This window comes from Silene latifolia, chromosome 9, assembly GCF_048544455.1.
Source record: "Silene latifolia isolate original U9 population chromosome 9, ASM4854445v1, whole genome shotgun sequence".
In the NCBI taxonomy this organism is placed as follows: Eukaryota; Viridiplantae; Streptophyta; class Magnoliopsida; order Caryophyllales; family Caryophyllaceae; genus Silene; species Silene latifolia.
In genome coordinates, this window is record NC_133534.1 from 60981704 (window position 1) to 61002511 (window position 20808).

Consider the following 20808-nt stretch of genomic DNA (forward strand, 5'->3'; position numbering starts at 1 on the left):
CAAGGATTTGTCTTTGAGTATGAATATCTTTTCATATGTTGGTTGTTGGATGCTTTGGATGCCTTATGCTTAAGTCTTGTTGCCTCTTTGCCATTTTAGCTTGTTCTCATGTATTATGGTACTGTTGGTTAGCTGGAATTTGGGTTATTATTGATATTGGAGATATTGTTGGATTGTTAGCTGAATATGCTCTTGGGTAACCTTTCATATGCTAGGGTGTGTATGATCATTTGTGTGTGCAAGTTTGGACTTTTTGCCCCTCTTATGGTTAATTGGGTGTCCTACTTCTCTTGTGTGGTGTGGGCTAAAATATTCAAGCTGGGACTAGGTCCTAGGTGAGTATTTCGGCCTTCGCCATAGATAGGCCATTATAGTCTTTGACGAGTGTATGTTCACCGCTTAATAGCCTTTGTGTCTTAGCTCGGTGGGTTTATATCCAAGTTAGGGCATGACCTCCTGACGTACTCGTAGAAGTATGTGGTCAGCTTAAGTACTAACTAACCCTTTGGTGGACTCCTTAGGGGTACTTATGTGTTGTTATCATGAGTCTTGGATGCGGTAGTTTCCGCATGTCGCTAGGTCTGCGCAGGTTTAGGACTAGGGTGTTTACCTTACCTCGTGGTATAGACTCGAGTTACAGAGTGACTATTGACTGTCCTAAGAACTTATGCCTGTCTCTAGATATATTGTCCTTTCTTGTTTGATGATTCTATGAATCATAGAAGGTGAGATGCAAGCCGGCTATGGTTGATAGAGTTTGGATTCCCGGATGTTATGTCATTCACATGATAGTGTAGTATGAGTCGGTCTAGTATTCACATGCTAGGACTATGTGTTGTTATATTGTTGTTCACATGATAGGCACGATTGTCTATCATCTATATGCTAAGGCTATGTGTTATTTATATTCATATTCTTATGTTTACATGTTATATTAATTTTGACATTTCGTGGCTGGGAGAACTCGGAGTTACTCCCCACTGACTGTGGCTTTCGTATTTGTATAAAATGCGATTGACAGGTAGGTGATGCATATATGGGGTTCATGGACGAGCTAGCGAGCAAAGTAACCTTGGGACCTAGATTGGATTTATTTTATTGTGACCCTTAAACACTTTTTATGTTATATACCTTTTAGGGACATATGTCTCCCTTTTTCATATTTGGGTTGTATAACTTTGTTTCGCGACTTTAGCGATGTTTTATTTATGAGATTTACTTTAGACCTTGCATGTTCGACACCTTCCCATTTGGATATTTTTATAACAGGTTCAGGTTTCGTTTTCGGTTTTAAAAATTACAGGTTTTTATCCAAATGAACCTATTACAAACATATCCATGCAGTTTTTATCTAGAATTATGTGTTTACTTTTCCGCAATGAATGAGGGTGTTACACCAGCTGCTTAAAAAGTGTCCGACGAGCCTTATTTTATAGCCTGAGCCCGCTAAGCGGCCTAGTTTCCACTGTCTGTACTCGCCCACTTCAAAAAAGCAGGCCGGCCCGCGGGTCTGACTAAAATCAAATACAAAAATTATTGTTTTTATTAAAACACGAGTTTGTTATCGCTACAGCCCACTGAAATTTAACAATTGTCTTTAAAAGCTTACCCTTAAAAAAGTATAGTAATTTTCAAATGATAAGTTTGACAATGTTCTACTACAAACATCAAAAGTTCATTTTTGCCTTCGTCTTTGTCCGGCATTGTTAACGGCTACATACACTCCCGTGTAATAAATACTTAAAATGTACTATCTTTATACGACAATCCGGTTAGCATATCCATTCTCGAAGAATCTTTATACGATAAGGGTAAATACCGACAATCTTCCTCTTATACGTAAGGCATAAGTATTCATTTGCGCTACCTAATTGGTTTAGAATGTACAAATTGTAAATGAAATGAGTAGAGAACGTCGGAAGATTGAGAGTTTTTGAGAACTTTTATGACGTTAATTTTAATAGCGGGCCGCCCATGGGCAATTTTGTTTAGTCCAAACCCGTCCATTTATTCTAGCGGGCCTAGTTTTCTTGTCCGTTACCCTTTTAATTTTTTATTTTTCTTATCCAAGCCCGCTATTTTAGCGGCCTAACAGGCTGGGTCGAACGGGCCGACCCGCACTTGATCAGCTCTAGTGGATGGAAATGAAAATAAGAGACAGAATGAGGGGTCATAAAATATTATAACCACAAAAGATAGATAAATAAGGAAAGTGGAAGATCTTTGTGAATTTTGTCTTTTCAGAAATGTGGAAGATGTTAGAGAATAAGAGGGAATAAGATACTTCATTTATTCAACTCCACATTACACATTTCTATTTTGTACACTATTCACAAGTGAACATTTAATTTCAATTTTTTCTCAATACATAAGTGAAAATATATTCATGTGGGATCTTGTTTCATTCGTCTTTACGAGTACATTAAAAATATCTAACTTTTACCCCCCCCTTCAATTCCACACTACACATTTCTATTTTATACACTATTCATAAGTGAGCATTCAATTTTAATTTTTTCCCAATACTTAAGTAAAAATATATTCATGCAGGATCTTGTTTGATTCGTCTTTAGGAATACATTAAAAAATATTCATTCTTTATAATTTTTGCAAATACGTAGCTAAAGATTTTTGCCGTGTAAAACACTCGTCGGCAAACGTGAAAAAGCAAATGTGTAGTGTGAAGTTGAATGGAGGGAGTATAACTTTTATAAATATGTAGTTAAAGATATTTAACAATTAAAGGCGCGTTAACAAATGTGTAAAAGCAAATGTGTAGTGTGGAGTTGAAATGAGGGAGTGAGTATAGTTGTTTTAGTAAAAATTTACCGACTATTGATTTAATTTAGTGAGTGATAGTGAGTAATATACTGCCAACGATGATGTGAATAAAACGAATTCTACGAATGTATGAATGACGAATAAAAAGATTGGCATGCAAGGTTTTGGTGACGCGGAAAACCCGATGTGGGAACAACCGCGGAGGGAGTCGGAATCCCACCAATTTGGCACTATAATCGAGAGAATATTATGCAAGTAAGGAAATACAATGATTATTTTTCTACTGAAGTGTTTCTATGTGATTGATGAAAGCATGGGAGTATGAGCGTTGGAGTGCGGGATGATGAGATGCCCTCCTGAGTGCTTTTCCCCTTCTTTTTATAATGCTTGCTTGCTAGGGTTTTGATCCTCAACTTCCTCTCAGATTCTGATCCCGATTTCCTGCTTCTGTTTCCTAAAAAATAAGAGTTAGTTACTTGACTTAGTCCCTCCCACTTTTGCGTAAGACTTCAAACACAAGTGTGTTTTCTTGCTTGATTAATCTGACGGTCCCCACACTTTACATGTCATCAATCCCTTTGCCTTTTCTTCAGCCAACAGGAAGGTGCCACATCACAGGTGATAAAAATATAATTTTTGTCCCTAGCAATTGCCCCCAAATTTCCGTCTCAAAGTATTTTAGGCGGGAATTTCTGTTTCCGATGTCGAGAACTGACGAAGCTTGGCAATTACCTCGATTTTATAACTTCCTCACTTAATGTCCTCTTAACCTCCACTTAATGTCCCACTTGCCCACAAACTCCTCTCTTTATATCAACCCCTCGGTATCCCAACTCCTCTTTACTTCCCCACCTCCTTCATCATTACTTCTTCTTCTCTAAATTCATTTCCATCAATCAACTTCTATTTCTTCTGTGATCAACATGTACATCGTCTCCTCCCCTCTTCGTTTTTCTTTTTCACTTTCTTTGTTTTACTATGTCTCAAAAAACTGCTTCCTCGACTTCTGCTTTGGATCCTCCTGCGCCGTCTAACCCTTTTCCCTCCGGAGGCGTTCTATCCTCCAAACACTCTTGCGATTCTGATTTTACCGCGAAAGATCTCGCCTATATTAAGGAGACATTCGGGTTCTCCGATCGGGTGGTGTTCCATATCCCGGTTCCCTGTCAAAAAGCTGATTCCGTGCGGGAGGGGTGGATATGCTTGTATGAATACGCGTTCCGTTTGGGTCCGAGGTTTCCGTTTCCTCCTCTGGTCCAAGAGTTCTTGAATCTCAATCGCTTGGCCATTTACCAAGTTACTCCTTACACTTGGCAGATCTTGCTCGCAGTCTGTGCTATGAATAGCCGTTTTGGCTATGATATTAGTCTCTCGGATCTGGCTCACCTGTTATCGGCCAGGTCTCTTAGCCGGGGCCAAGTGACCATCCGAGTTCGGGATGGGGAGAAAAATTGCATTATTTTCCCGGTGAAACTTGATGATAGCAAGTGGTTCACCCGTTTTATTTTCGTCAAAGTTGACACCCTTCCTCCTCCTACCGACTATATTTCCAATGCATGGCAGTCTACTCGCAGTACTTGCATGTCCTAACTTTTTTTTTTCTTTTTGATGCTTATATTTCCTTACTTGGCTTTCTGTGCAAGTCTGCGTCATTTGATTCCATCTCCCAACGAAGTTGCATCCATTACCAAGCTCTTCGGTCCGCCACCCGAACATAGGAGTTTTTTCCAATCTGGTCCAGGATTCTGCACCTGCTTCGAAGGAGGAAGAAGTAGTAGTTGAAAAGGAAGAAGAAGGCGAATCAATGTCGACTAGTGCGTTACTTTGTCTCGTCAGTTGTTCTCTACTGCTGGCGACGTGTTATTCTTTTGATTCTGACTTTATCTTTTCTGTCTTCAAGTTCTGCAAAATCTAAGACCACGTTGTCTGACGTTCTGGCTCTGAGGGAAAGGAAGCGTGCTGGGGGTGCTTCCAAACCAGCTGAGAAGAGGAAAGCTGCTCCTGCTTCTGGCTCTGGGACTCACACAAAAAAAAGGTTTGCTGCTGCTAACCAGGCCAAAGAACAGATTCCATCGAGATCACTCCTCTGGCTACGAAGCCCCCTATTCCAGGGTATATCCCTCCTGCTTCTGGGGATCTTCCTGCTTCTGGGCCCACTCCCATTCCTGATTCTACCCCTGCTGCTGAATCTGTCCCTGTTACTGGTTCTACTTCTACTGCTGGAGGTCCCCTTGATGTAACATTCAAGTTTCCAAGGGATTTTGGTAGGGTGAGATCTGCTCGTGATCTGGATCTGATGGGCCAAATGTTGTTTCCTGCTCCTAGATCTGCACTAGATAGAAGGACTTTGGGTGATCTGACGGATCGTGCTACGGAGCATTCTCTTGAGGTGAATATCTGCTAACTGCCCTAGTTTATCTCTATTACTGTTATTGTTTTTAACCTCCTTTGCTTTCGGTTGGCAATCCTTCCAAATGGCTCTATTTCTACGGGAGAAGGTTCCTTCCTTGGAAGCTGAAAAGGTGGAGCTTCTGGAGCAGGTGAAGGCGGCTGAGGAAGACAAGCTCAAGATCCAGACTGAGTTAGACGCAGCCCAGAATCTACTGCTGGAGGAAGTTGCTCAGAATCAGAAACTGCAAAGTAGCCTTTCTGATGCTGAAAGGCGTATTTCTGGTGCTGAGAATTATGCTGCTGATGCCAATAAGCATGCCTCTGATGCTGAGACTCGCCTCTCATAGGTTTTGGACGACAAAGCCTCCCTGGTTTCTGAGGTGCAGATGCTGAAGGAGAAGAATGCTGACCTTGACACTTTGGTGAATGCTCTTGCCGATGCTGCTCTGGAAACAAAAATCGAGTGTATAATGGCGTTTCAGAGTGGAGAACATCTGGCTTGGGACTTGGAAGTAGAAGAGGAGAAACTTGCCGCGGACTTCCCTGAGGGTCTGAATCTAGACTTGGTGCCTGGTTTTGAGGGAGAAGGTGTTGTTCCTGCTGGTGCTCCAGATGTTGAGGAAGAGGTGACTTCCCCTGCTCCTGCTACTCAGACAGCTGTTTCTGGGACTGTGGAGCACATTGACCTGGAGTAGTATTTCCTGCAGATGAAACTTTGTTTTGCTTTTTAGTTAGTATTTTACCCTGTATGGCATAATATGTAGTTTTTGACAAACAATTTGAGATATTTTGGTCTGGTCTAGGGGACCAGGCATGTTTTGTTTTTATGACGAACATATGCAGTACTTTTCGTTTTTAGATATGCTTTGTGTCGTACTGTTTCTGGTGTTTCTTTTGATTTGTGCATGCACTATTTACGCTGTATGTTTGGCCATCGCTGTTTGATTGATGGCTAAGGGATCTAGTTCTCCCACTCGTTCAAAGAAGTCAGGCTTGCGTGGGTGCTAATGCAGCGTGGGAGACTGGTTGTCCCGGTTGTACGTACTTAGCCACAGACAAACGCCTTCTGTAGTAAATACAAGCTCTGCCAGATTAGTTTGCATTTTTATTCAATAAGCCATATATTTGAAAAGCATTTATGAAAAGGAATTTATTTACTTGAAATGCTTAAAGTTGTTGATGTTTTACAAAAATAAAATTCAGAGCCAGAGAGGATTTAAGTCAAAGTATATACAGAAACAACAATTCTTCTGGAAGCAGGGAATGTTAAAATGTGTGTCGAAAAAACTTTCAGAATAAGGGAATGTTGGAATCAAAATATATGCAGGAAAATTTTCAGAACCAGAGAACATTGAAGGTATAAATATGCAAGAAAACATATGTAAGTGGATTTTGGAGGTCAATCAGAGTTTCAGAGCCACAAAATATTTAAAGCAAAATCTAGAACCTGGCAGAGCTGCATCTAGTAGACTGAGTACCCGGTTGTTGACCATGCTGGTCACTTAGGTGAAATACTTTTTCAAGTGGATGATGTTCCAGGATCAGGGAACCATTTATCCCTCCATAGTCATGAGTCGATAAGCTCTATTTCCAACTATGCTCTCTACTTGGTACGGCCTCTCCCAGTTGTAGGCGAAATTCCCTGCTTACCGGTTTTTGGTATTCTGAAAGACTTTCTTCAGGACCAGATCTCATACCTGCAGGGTTCTTACCTTCACGTTCTTGTAATAGCTTCTGGCCACTGTTTGTCGGTATGAAGCCATCCTAATCTGAGCGCTGGTTCTGAGCTCGTCTATCGTGTCTAGATTGCTTGCCGTTTCCACCTGATTCCGGTCTTCTATTATACATCCATACCTGTGGGTTGAGACCCTGACCTCGGGTGGAATGACTGCTTCTGCTCCAAACACCAGGCTGAAAGGAGTTTGTCCTGTTGTAACCTTGGGTGTGGTTCTGTCAGCCCAGAGAACAAGAGGCAGCTCTTCTGCCCACCTGCCCCCCTCTCCTCCAGCTTCTTTTTTAGGTTTTCCACGATAATCTTATTGCTGAATTTGGCTTGTCCGCTGGACTGGGGGTTTCTGGGAGTAGATTTCTGTAGTGAGATATTCCACCTAGCACAAAAAGCTTCTGTCTTATTTCCAATGAATTGGTATCCATTATCACATATAATCTCAGATGGAATGCCAAACCTGTATATGATATTGCGTTTAATGAAAGATATAACCTGGGTTTCTGTAACCTGGGAGGATGATTCTACTTCTATCCATTTGGAGAAGTAGTCCGTCATGACGAGCATATAGACTTTGTTTCCTGGTGCCTTGGGCAATGGTCCCACAATGTCCATTCCCTACTTCATGAAGGGCTAGGGTGATATGACCGGATGCAGAGATTTTGTTTGCGGGTGGCTGACGTGAGCGTGCCTCTAACAAGCATCACATTTCTTTGCGAACTCTACGGCATGTTTTCGCATTGTGGGCCAAAAGTATCCCTGCCTCAGTGCCTTGTTGGACAGGCCCATGCCCCCTGCATGGTTTACACATTCTCTACTGTGGAGAGCATGCAAAACAGCTTGAGATTCTTCTCGATCCAGGCATCTGAGGTAGGGTCCAGCGAGGGATTTCCTAAACAAGACACCACCAATTAGTATGAATCTGGATGCTTTCATTCTGAAGCTCCTTACCTCCTTTTTATCTGCTGGCAGGATGTCATTCTGCAGCCAGTCCTGGTATGGCTTTCTCCAGTCTGGAGTGTCTTCTTCACTGCTGGTGCTGTATAACACTCCTGCTTCCTGTTCAGATTTCAGTATTGCTGGTTCCAACACGTGGACAATTGGTATTATGGAGACGGCTTCTGCTTTGAACGTTGCTCCCAGGGTGGCTAGGGCGTCTGCTTCTGCATTCTGGTCCTTGGGAATCTGCTTAATATTGAACGTAGCAAATATGAGGGTCAATTCTTTTGCTACGTCTAGGTATGCCATCATCGTGGAGTCTTTAGCTTCATAATAAAGGTGATCATGGGCCGGGACGGGCCGGGTTTGGGTCGGGTTTAAGCATTAAATTAAGCCCATGTGTGCAGACCGGGCCGGGCTACAAGTGCGGGCCTATTTTAACGGCCCAAACCCGACCCGTGCGGGCTTAAAGTGGGCTTTCGGGCCAATTCGGGCTAAATATTTTTCTTCTTGAAATAAGTTTAGAAATCCCATTATGAATTTAGATACTTTGTGTATTTGTTATCAAAATGTTCGTATAGAATTATGTGATTTTTTCGAGTATTGTCAATTAAGAAGTAGTAACCTAATGTAGCTTTTATGAACCTACTGCTTGAGGTGATTCATACAAACTAAGTGTACAATTTTTAATAGTATAATAATATATTTTAGTGTGGTGCTCACTGTATGTTGTAATTGATTTTATATTTGTTGTTGTTTAGGCTCAAAAACATTGACTTAGCACGACGATAATGGTAAAAAATTTATCGACACTAGTGTGGTACAAAATCATTAGCTCATTTTTTTATCAAATAAATACTGGTAAAGGAAAATACTAAGCCTTATTAAACTAATACATGTAAACAAGTGACTACGGCTTATTTACAATATAACAACTGATTGGTTAATTATTTTACTAAATGCTTATTAACATTCTTAAATTGTACATATTTGTAAATTTTGCATATGTTAGGGCCGGGCCGGGGCAAAATTCGTGCCGTAAAGGCGGCCCAAACCCGGCCCTATTATATTGAATCAGGCCATGGGCTTCGGGCCGTGGGCTTTTCGGGCCTAAAATCGAGGCCCAAGCCCGGGGAAAATCGGGCTGGGCCGGGTCGGGATAGCGGGCCTGGGCCATATGATCAGCTCTACTTCATAAGAGTCATTCACATGGTTAACTATTAGTTTGGAATCACTGCGAACCCTAAGGTGTTTGACTTTAAAATCCAGAGCCAGCCTCAGACCCAGGATCAATGCCTCATACTCTGCTTCGTTGTTTGTGGCCTTAAATTCACATCGTACATCCTGGACTATGAGATCTCCCCGGGGCGACTTGAGGACCAATCCTACTCCTGCTCCTCTTGCGTTAGAGGCTCCGTCCACATGCAGCTCCCACACTTGATTTCCTTTATCTTCCTCCAAGTTCAGGATGTCTTGTTCTGCCTGGGTCTGAAGAGCCGGGCAGAAGTCAGACACAAAATCCGCAAGAGCTTGAGACTTTATTGCTGTACGGGGTTCAAATTTTAAGTCATAGCTGCTCAAGTGCACGGACCACTTAGCCATCCTTCTTGACAATTCTGGCTTTCTCATAATAGTCTTAAAGGGATAATTAGTTATCACAGAAATTGTATGAGTCTCAAAATAAGGACGCAGTTTATAAGATGCTGTAACGAGTGCGAGGACGAGTTTTTTAAGCGATGTGTACTTGGTCTCTGCAGGAAGCAGAGACTTACTGAATACTGACGTAGTATACTGGATGTTGTGACCCCTCCTGCTCTCGTACTAGCACCGCATGCACTTATTGCTGCTTCTGTGACTGAAAGATACATGAATAGTGGTTCTCCTGGTTCTGGTTGCGACATGAGTGGTAGGGTGCTGAGATAATGTTTTAACTCCTGGAATGCTTTCTTATGCTTCGTTGTCCACTCAAACCTTTGGCTTTTTCTGAGTATGTCGTAAAACAACATGCATCTGTCCGAGGATCTAGATATGAACCTGTTCAGGGCTGCCACTCTTCCAGTCAGGCGCTGGACGTCTTTGGATTTTTGCGGTGATTCCAGTTGCAGAGCTGCTCTGATCTATTTGGTGCTTGTAATACTACGGTTTTATGAGTCTTTGGGTACTCTATCGAGTGGGGCTTACTCTGTTGAGTAAGTAGTTTTTGACGCAAAACAGTAGTCTGCCTTTAGGGTACTCGATCGAGTAAGTTGGGTACTCGATCGAGTAGGGGGCACTCGATCGAGTAAGTGCCTTACTCGATCGAGTAAGTGGTTTTACGGGTGATATTTGACGGGTTTTGTTAATAATGTGGGAATGGTATATAAGGCTTTTGTCACTTTTCTCAAAACACTTTTACAACCTAAAAACCTTCAAGAGAAGATTGGGAGTTACGTTGAATCATTCTCGCCGCATTATTAGCAAATCCCGGAGCTAGAAGTGTCGGATTTCATCGTTCTTTACACTGTTGTGATCCTTGTGTCGAGGGTAAGCTTTACATATAATTTTTATACTGTTTTGTTAAAGTTGGTTAAACCCTAATTGGGTGATTTGGGGGTTTTGGGGAGTATTGTTGATGTTAGATTGTGATTGTATGATTGTATGCTTGATAGAAAGTAATTTCAGTGAAGGACGATGTTGATTAGCTGATTGTGACGATCTTGGTGATTCTTTGTTCAGGTAGGGTTTCCCTACTCAGTATTAATTACATAATGTGTGGTGATTGTGCTGTAGTTAGTGATTGTTGATTGATTCAGACGGTTGTGATTTCGTATTATTGATTGATTCAGACGGTTGTTGGTTTTGTGTTGTGATTACTGTTTATCTGTCTGTGGTCTTCGGGGTGCGTCCCTGGCTGAGTGGAGTCACTTGCGGGAGTGGCTTCACACGCTTGATTCGCCTTCCGTGGAACCCACCACAGGAGGGATATGCACATTAATGAACATGGGTTTATCACTCGATGGAGATGAGCGGGGATTAGGTAGGAACGGCTGCAGTCCCCCACTGGCGGTGTGGAGTATCTGTTGCAATGGGTACTCTGACATGACTACACACTTTTAGTGTGTAGTCAGTTGTGTGGAGATTGATTATGGAGTTTGGAGAATTGTTGTGTTGTTGAGCTGTTTGTGTACTTGCTTCGTTGTGGCTCTGTGTTGTGTAATTAGTACTGACTCCTTTTAATGTTTTAAAAACTGTGGTGATCCATTCGGGGGTGGTGAGCAGTTATTGAGCAGGTATAATGTGACGCATATGGGATAGCTGGGATGAGTCATCACGTGGCTGTTAGAAGAGTCTTCCGCTGTGTCAGACGATGTCTTATAGTTGTGACAGTTTTGGCTAGTAGACTTTTTTTTTAGCACTTTGTATTTCAGTTTAACAATTTTGGTTTGGACATGTAATCACTTAAACCGTATTTACTTTTAAAGTATGTTTCTTTATTGTCTTATGATTATCATTGCCTCGGGTAATCGAGATGGTGACGTTTCCATACCTAAAGTGGTCCTGATAAGGCACTTGGAGTATGGGGGTGTCACAAAGTGGTATCAGAGCGACGATCTTGAAACCTGTAACCAATGAACCTAATGAACATAGGGAGTCAAACTAAAATGAACCCGGGTAGAAGTTGTAGGAGCTAATGCAAAGACTTGGGAGACGTCCTAAAGTCGCGAACTCGACCTACAATTTTGAACCGGTCACTAGGGGGTGTCATGGGATCGCTATATGTTTGCTAATATTCTATTGCATATGTTGAATGATGTGTTGTATAGAAATGTTGCAGAATGATTGTGGTGGAATGAGGAAAGTGGTAAATGATAAAGTGTTGTGAATAGGCATGTTGCATGATAGTTGGTTTGTAATGTTGTTTGGAATTGCTGGAAAAGTATATGAGAATGAGGAAAAATGATGTTGCAGGATGAATGATTTATAATGTATCTATACTAGTAACATGTGATTAGGGGATGTGATATGATCTTACATAGTTTTGTTTGTGTAAAGTTAAATAATAAGTTCATATACTTGTCTACTGCTGTATCATATGCACTTGTTAGATGAAGAATGTGGTTGAAATGGGAAGAATAAATTGGAAAAGATGGGGTGTCAATTGCATGAGAATATGAACTTTGTGATTATGAATATGTTTAGGTGACGAAGTGGATTTGTAATATTGTTGCATTAGTAACATGGGAATAGAATTTGTAATGTATAAGTATGTGTTATTTTACGAAAGGTTATAAAGTTAAAGCATGCGGGTAGTACCTGATTAATAAGTTGAATGTTATATGAGTATGATAGATGTTATTGTTTGGTTTTGGTAGGTAGTAACATGTGGTTAGGTATGGTGGTTTTACAAGTATCGAGTCGCTTTGGTTCACCTTGTTGATGTTTAAGTTGTTTGAAAGGGAAAATCAAATAGTTATGTTGTATGTTTATAGAGAGGTTGTCTTTAAACTGTTATAACTTGAGATGAATAAGTGATTTTGATGTGATTCCAATTGGAGGTGGTAGCTTGTTCTTTTACGATTCTAGAGATAGGTCACACGCTCAAAATGACCAAGAAACGAGTGAGTTATGACCGTTTTACGAAAATTGGACAGTGCTGAGAAATGCGTAGGGTACTCGATCGAGTGGCTCTCACTCGATCGAGTGCACCTCTTGTTACTCGATCGAGTAACCCTTACTCGATCGAGTAGCCCTGGTAATTTATTTTACGCGTCTCTGACCTTCACCTACTCAATCGAGTAAGTCACTCACTCGATTGAGTGACCTGTACTCGATCTAGTGACCCATGTTTTGGGTCATATACTTATCTTTTGACTTCGTTGCCTATTATGTTTAATTCAAGTGTTATTTTGCTTCCTTATGCATTGCTTTACATGTGTGTCGGTCTTGATGCGTAAGTTACCCAATCTTATGATGTAAGAAGTGGCACCTGTGGTGAGTATGAGTTCGGTGGGGAGGACATGAGTTATATGCGGTTGTGATAGGTAGTGGAAAAGAAAAGGAAGATTGGTAAGGCTTATTAAGTCATGGAGCATGTTTTGTGAGAAGAGATGAGTGATATGATTGTGTGTTGAGTAATGTAAAAGTAAGTGAATATGGGTAAGGGATGATGTGAGTCTAAGGAACGTGAGAATGAAAAGATTGAAAGGAAGGATATGGATAGTGGCAACTTGAGATGTGTAAAGAATTATGGAGGGAGATGGTTAGGAATCGTGTGGGTTAAGAATATATGTAGTGAAAGGTCGTTTTAGAGGGATTGAGAAGAGTGGTATATAATGAACTTAATGGAGACATGTCGCGACGTGGATTTGCAGATAGTGAGTGAGTTTGGGAATTTGCATTATCAAGAGGTGAAACTAATGTGTGATTTCCTTGGGCAAGTAACGTTATGAAATGAGTTTTGGGATTCCAAAAAAAAAAAAGAGTAAGAAAGATCTATAGTAAGAAAGAGAAGATCAGTGTGAGTGATACCATGAGATGGTCTGGATTGATTGGTGATAAGTGTGAGTGATAGCATGATAAGAGAAGATCTATAGTAAGAAAGAGTGAGGTGATACTGATATGAAATAATGGGATTTGAGTTTTAGAGCAATGAGAAGGTAACCTGAGCACTAAAGAGTTAGGTAGAAGGAATAAGGAGTTGAATCATTAATTGGTATTGTTGAGTGTAAAGAGATAAGAAGGATAAAAGTAAATTGAGAAAAATGTCAATCGGAGTTATGTGATATAGAAGTCAGGAATCGTCCAGATGTATGATACTATCATGAGGATGTTAGTTAATGGTTATATAGGAGTTTCAGGACAATATGATTAGTCATGAGCTTCGGGGAATTGAGGAAACTAAGAAGCCGAGTAAAGAATTTACACGGTATGAGATCTTGGTGGTGAGTTGGGTGACGATGCAATTAAGGATGGAATTGGGAATAGTGTTGAGGTAATTTTTGTTGATGGATTTGATGTTCGTTATTTGGGATGTTAACCAAAGATAGGAAAGAAATCGTGATCTTTAGAGATGAGTGTAGAAGGTTTGTTATACGAGCAGTGGGGGTATTGTGGTGTTGTCACTAGTGGTTAAGGGCGATGATGAGCAGGAAAGATAGCCATTCTAAAGAGGTTGATTTTGTAGAGACCAGATTGATAGGTATGGTTGTGAGGAAGTATAAGATCTGGTTATATGAGGCGGGTGCTAGTAGTTGAATATTAATGGTATGGTTATACTTGGCAGGAGGTGATAGTTATGCGAAGGGGAGAATATGTTATGAGGGGCATACGAGTTAAGCTCGGGCGAGAGGTAACCTTTATCAGGTGATAACTTACGTGATCAGGATTGACCAGTTGGATGTGATTATGGGTCTATGATGTGTATAAACGTTTGTGTTAGGTTCTGACCTCACGATAAGTGGTATGGTGTGATAGTTATAAATTTGTTATATGAATGTTTTGTGATATATGTTGGGTACGGTAAACTAATGGAATGATGTTGAAAAGTGATAGTTTGGGTGATCTGACATGGCTAGTTATACTTGTATGTGTATTCATGATATATGTTTATTCCGTGAAAAGGTATGGATGATATTCATGAGATTCTTGTCTGTTTATTCAGTATAATATGTTGTGTTGTGATCTAGTAAAGCATTTTTGAGTAAGATTTCTTGTCCGGATACTGAGTCAGTGTTTATGGGAATTGTATGTGGTTGTGATGCCTATCGATGTGGTTGTTGTGCCTCGAGTGGTGATCCGGGCACGGTACTTTGTGATGTGATGCGGGTATTTTCGCGCTATGCTGCGGCTGTTGGTGGCGGTGTTGCGATACCGTAACTGGTTGTGGTGGAGTAGGTGGGATGATTACGATTCGAGTTTTGAAAGTACATACCAGTTATACTTATATTGTTGTTTTTTTTGTTGCTGTTTCCTGTGAGTTTCAGTTTGAACAGATAGACGGTTGTTTTGTTTATTGATGTTTCTTACTAGTTTCAGTCTGGGGTGTGAGGGTAGAGTATGATATGAAAGGGAGGTGTGTATGTTTCTATGGCCGGCATGGTATAGCGATATTCTGTTGATGGGACACAATTGTGAGAGGTTGTTACAGTAATTTTGATCTTGTTTTAAGATGAGGCTTTGGTAGACATAGTAAGGGCAAGTAAATGGTGGAACATGTGTTGTACTGATCTGAAAGCTGCAAGTGGTTCATAATATTTTATTGGGACAGTGAGTATAGAGTGTTGGAAATTAGTATCATGTTAAGTTATGGATGAGTTTTGCGGTAATGAAAGAAAAGAACTTGAGGATCTAGTGTGAGTGTGTGTAATAATTGTGGATCGTGAGTTATGAGTATGGAGATAGGTGCATGTATAGAGGACTATGTCGTTTTGTCGGTAATAGGGAACAGTTGAAGTTTTGGTTAAGCTAAAGATTTTGTTGTGTAGGTTCGGTGGTGTGCCGAGTGAATTGAGGTATGAGAACTGTTAAGTAAGAGAGCCTTAGATATAGGAATGGTGAGTGTTCAGATTATAGGCGGCTATCTTTGACATGAGGTGGTGATGAGGATAATGAGAAGATATAGCTAAGGATCTAGTATTAGTGAGTTACGAGGACGTAACATTTATCTTAAGAGGAATACGATGCTATAAAAGAGAGTTTGATGGTTGTGCATGTTGTAGTATAATTGGAAGTAGAGCGTTGATGTAGCATAAAGGATGGATTTGTATTGTGGTTGATATTGGTAAAAACGTCATGGCCGTGCTTGTGGTAGTGTGATGTTTAGGAGTGTGAGAATATTTCGATAGTGTTGACAGTTGGATGATGATGTTTATGAGTTCGATAGTGTTGACAGTTGGATGATGCTGTTATGAGTGTGAGTGAACTTCAAGGACGAAGTTCCTTTTTAGGGTGGTAGAATGTAACATTCCGTTTGATGTTTATGACCGTCTTGATATTGGATTTTTCTAGTAGCTAATATGTTAGTGAAACGGAGCTAACGGCATTTGTAGATGCTAGTTGGTAGTATATGGAGTTAGTGTCGAGAGAGGCTATCATGTGATGGATACGATATAGTGAGTCATGTTGTGGAAGTAGACATAGTTGGTGGGGTTGATGTTAAGAGTTCATGTTTTATAGGTTGGGGTTTCGTTTTTAGTTCTTAGTTGTGTTGTTGTGTCTTGGTCGAGTTAGTATGTTTGTTTTGGGTATGGGTTGAACTTCGGGGATGAAGTTCTTTTTAAGGAAGGAAGAATGTAATACTACGTTTTATGAGTCTTTGGGTACTCTATCGAGTGAGGCTTACTCTGTCAAGTAAGTAGTTTTTGACGCAAAATAGTAGTCTGCCTGTAGGGTACTCGATCGAGTAGGGGGCACTCGATCGAGTAAGTGCCTTACTTGATCGAGTAAGTTGTTTTACGGCTGATATTTGACGGGTTTTGTTAATAATGCGGGAATGGTATATAAGGCTTTCGTCACTTTTCTCAAAACACTTTTACAACCTACAAACCTTCAAGAGAAGATTGGGAGTTACGTTGAATCATTCTCGCCGCATTATTAGCAAATCCCTGAGCTAGAGGTATCGGATTTCATCGTTCTTTACACCGTTGTGATCCTTGTGTCAAGGGTAAGCTTTACATATAATTTTTATACTGTTTTGTTAAAGTTGGTTAAACCCTAATTGGGTGATTTTGGGGTTTTGGGGGAGTATTGTTGATGTTAGATTGTGATTGTATGATTGTATGCTTGATAGAAAGTAATTTCCGTGAAGGACGATGTTGATTAGATGATTGTGACGATATTGGTGATTTCTGTTCTAGGTAGGGTTTCCCTACTCAGTATTAATTACATAATGTGTGGTGATTGTGCTATAGTTAGTGATTGTTGATTGATTCAGACGGTTGTGATTTCGTATTATTGATTGATTCAGACGGTTGTTGGTTTTGTGTTGTGATTACTGTTTATCTGTCTGTGGTCTTCGGGGTGCGTCCCTGGCTGAGTGGAGTCACTTGCGGGAGTGGCTTCACGCCCTTGATTCGTCTTCTGTGGAACCCGCCACATGAGGGATGTGCATATTAATGAACATGGGTTTATCGCTCGATGGAGATGAGCGGGGCTTAGGTGGGAACGGCTGCGGTCCCCGACTGGCGGTGTGGAGTATCTGTCGCGATGGGTATTCTGGCAGGACTACACACTTTTAGTGTGTAGTCAGTTGTGTGGAGATTGATTATGGAGTTTGGAGGATTGTTGTGTTGTTGAGCTGTTTATGTACTTGCTTCGTTGTGGCTTTGTGTTGTGTAATTAGTACTGACCCCGTTTAATGTTTTAAAAACTGTGGTGATCCATTGGGGGTGGTGAGCAGTTATTGAGCAGGTATGATGTGACGCATATGGGATAGCTGGGATGAGTCATCACGTGACTGTTAGAAGAGTCTTCCGTTGTGTCAGACGATGTCTTATAGTTGTGACAGTTTTGGCTAGTAGACTTTTTTTAGCACTTTGTATTTCAGTTTAACAGTTTTGGTTTGGACATGTAATCACTTAAACCGTATTTACTTTTAAAGTATGTTTCTTTATTGTCTTATGATTATCATTGTCTCGGATAACCGAGATGGTGACGTTTTCATACCTTAAGTGGTCCTGGTAAGGCACTTGGAGTATGGGGTATCACAGTGCTGGCCTCTATCACCCTATGGGTCACCATATACCCCAGAAACTTTCCACTGGATACCCCAAATATGAATTTTGTTGGATTCAGCTTCATTTGGTATTTTCTGAGGGTGTTGAAAGTTTCTGCCAGGTGATGGTGATGTTGCAAAGCCTGCTTTGATTTGGCGACCATATCGTCTATGTACACTTCCATAGTTTGACCTATTTTCTCTTTAAACATCATGTTTATAAGCCTCTGATAGGTGGATTGTGCATTTTTATGTCCAAAAGGCATGACGTTATAGCAATAGATACCTCGCTCGGATTTGAATGCCGTCTTTTCCTGGTCGCTAGGCTGCATCTTTATCTGGTTGTAGCCGCTCCAAGCATCGAGTAATGTTAGCACCTCGTGACCTGCAGTAGCATCCACCATGGCGTCTATGTGTGGTAGTGGAAACGGATCTTTCGGGCAAGCTTTATTTAAATCTGTAAAATCGACGCAGACCCTCCACTTTTTGTTTTTTTTGGAACCATCACCACATTAGACAACCATTCTGGGTACTTTACTTCTCGAATCTTTCCTGCAGCAAGCAGGTTATCTACTTCCTGGTTTATGACCTGGTTCCTTTCAGAAGCAAACTTTCCTCTTTATTTTCTGCTGCACAGGTTTATAGCTTGGATCCACGCTTAGTAATGGGTTATCACACTTGGGTCTATCCCTGTTATATCATTATGTGACCAAGAAAAATAGTCCATGTTAGTTCTTAACAACCGAACGAATTCTTCACGAATGTTACCTATACATTCTGATCCAATTAGCACTGTTCGTTCTAGATGCAGCGCGTCCAGGATGACTTCGTCTAGTTCTTCCTGTTGGGGCTCAATATATTCGTCCTGGATGCGCTGGCTCTGTAATTGCTATGCAGGCGGGCTGGTTGTTGATTTCAGAGCCACTTTATAGCAATCCTTAGCTTCCTCTTGGTCTCCACGTATCTCTTGCACACCCCAAGGCGTTGGAAACTTCAGACACTAGTGGTACGTCGAGGGTATTGCCTTCATCTCGTGGATCCAGGGCCTGCTAAGGATCACATTGTAAGTGGAGGGTCCATCAATAACCAGATACCTTACCTGCTTGTTAACTCCTCCGGCATAAGTTGGGATGACGATCTCTCCTAGGGAATGCTTTGTTTCACCACTGAAACCAACCAACGGGACCGCCTTCTTTGCTAGATCCTTTTCACTGAATCCCATTCCTTTGAGCGTCTCTAGCATGATTAAATTGATGGAGCTTTCGGTATCCACCAGGATCTTTCTCACCTCGCAATTTCCTATGGGGAATGTGATGATTAGAGCATCGTGGTGCTGTTCTGGATCAGACTTAGCATCTGTTTCGTCAAAGGTGACTGATGGAAGGTTCTGACGACTGATCTTGCAGAAATGCTCTGGCTTATCTCCCTTTGTTTCCGTAGCACGCCTCTTTGCTGCTGAGTACGTCAATCCGCATAAGTCCGAACCACTTGTAATAACATTTACAGTTCTAGTGCACTGAGGAGGGGGAGATGGCGGAACCTGATCTGTAGAGTTCACTCTGGTTGTGCCTCTGAGTAGGAGGTGATCCAGGTTTCCTTGTTCATAATGATACTTGACTTCCTTCCTGAGAGAATGACATTCATCTGTGTCGTGGATGTTGCTGCCATGGAACTCACACTTTTTCCCAGTGTCCTTTCTGCTGCTGGAGTATCCTTCAGCCGGGGGTTTGGGCCATCTGACTCTGCGACCCAGCTCCTGCAGGGCTTTGAACAATCCTGCAAGATTAGTGGTGAAACCATACTCACTTACCTTCGGAAGCAGATATGGATCCCCTTTTCCGTCCGTGCTTCCAGAAACTTTGTGCACGCTTCTGCTCTAGGTTTTGGATCTTTCGCTCCTCTTTTCTACTGGGGCTTTTCTGGATGCTGGTTCTGAATCGTAAGTGCCTCTTATGGGTGCAGAGTCTTCCTCCAGCCTCATGACAACAATCACCTTTTATTGTACCTCCTCAAAGGTAGTGCATGGACGCATGTTCAGGTCCTTGTATAGCTCTAAATCCTGGTGCAGTCCTCGGTGGAAGGCTTGTATAACGGTTGCTATATCGCACCTCGGAATTGCCACCTTCTCCTTGTTGAACCTGTTCAAGTAATCACGGGTAGATTCCTCAAACCCTTGCACTATCCGATAGATGTCGTTGGTCTGCTTCTTTGGCTTTCTGCTGCTGGCGAACTGGTGGTTGAATGCATTAACTAGGTCGGCGAAGTTGGATATACTTTTGTTGGGCATGCCGACGAACCACTGCAGGGCTGCTCTAGACAAGGTTGATCTGAATCCTTTGCACACACAAGCTTCCTTCAAGGGCCCTATCGCGGTTATCACCATCATTTTCTGCTTGTATTGGTTGACGTGATCAAGTGGATCTGTGGTTCCGTCGTAGAGTGTCATGGCTGGTGGTACACATCCCTTAGGAACGCCGACGAGGGCTATATCATCCACGAAAGGTGAGTCTGCGTAGCTATCTCGTGTCGCTTTCTATAATGGACGTTCTACGCCTAGTATCCTGTACATTAGGTCCCTCAGCTCCTGGTACTACTGCTCCAGCGAACTACCTGCTCTTGCAAGGGGGTTAGAAACAAGCGGGAAGGAACCAACAGGTGTACATCTTAACCAGGTTCCTCCTGGATATTGACCAGACGCAGGATGACTAGTCACCGGTGTTACACTGATTATAGATCCTGGCTGCCATCCTGGTGTCTGCTACAGGCCTCCGATCCAGGCTCCACTGGTGAATTGGCTGAGTGATGAAACTGTTGTGTTGATCAGCTCCAGATTGCCATCCAGATGTCTGGTGCATGGGTGTTCCTGCAAAAGGTGGATAGTCAGATCTTGACGGAGTGCTAAGCAGTGCATTACCTGGTATCTGCTGCAGGCTGGGTTGGTTGTCAAATGACAAACATCCCAATCCTCTGGGCTCGACTGGTTCATTGGCTACTACTCCTGCGAGGTATAGTCTGGTGACTAGTTCTGACGGAATTGATCGACTTGATCCTCCACCGCTGGTTAGGTTCAGGGCCTCAGGTGCTGACGCTGGTTTGGGCTGGACTACTGTCACGATCTGAGCAATCAGGTTCTGGTTATCCTTCCTTAGATCCTAAACGGCCTGGCATAGAGTATCCATCCCCTGGATCATCCCCTGCATCGGATCAAGTGCTGGAGGTCCTCTACTTCTGAGAACTTCTGCACCTGATCCCTCCTTGGTCGGGGCTTTGGACGCAGCTG

The 20808-nt window shown here is 41.9% G+C and overlaps 2 protein-coding genes across 2 annotated transcripts; both read right to left on the bottom strand.

Moving 5' to 3' along the window:
* Nucleotides 1-7591: 7591 nt before the first annotated feature.
* LOC141601102 (uncharacterized) lies at nucleotides 7592-8146 on the bottom strand. Its single transcript, XM_074421368.1, has one exon. The coding sequence runs from the start codon at nucleotides 8144-8146 to the stop codon at nucleotides 7592-7594; it is 555 nt and encodes a 184-aa protein (XP_074277469.1).
* Nucleotides 8147-18528: 10382 nt separating this feature from the next.
* LOC141601103 (uncharacterized) lies at nucleotides 18529-19974 on the bottom strand. The gene is made up of 2 exons (XM_074421370.1): nucleotides 19534-19974; nucleotides 18529-19284 (listed from the first exon to the last, which is right to left on the bottom strand). The coding sequence occupies exons 1-2, from the start codon at nucleotides 19972-19974 to the stop codon at nucleotides 18529-18531; spliced, it is 1197 nt and encodes a 398-aa protein (XP_074277471.1).
* Between the last annotated feature and the right edge of the window lie 834 nt (nucleotides 19975-20808).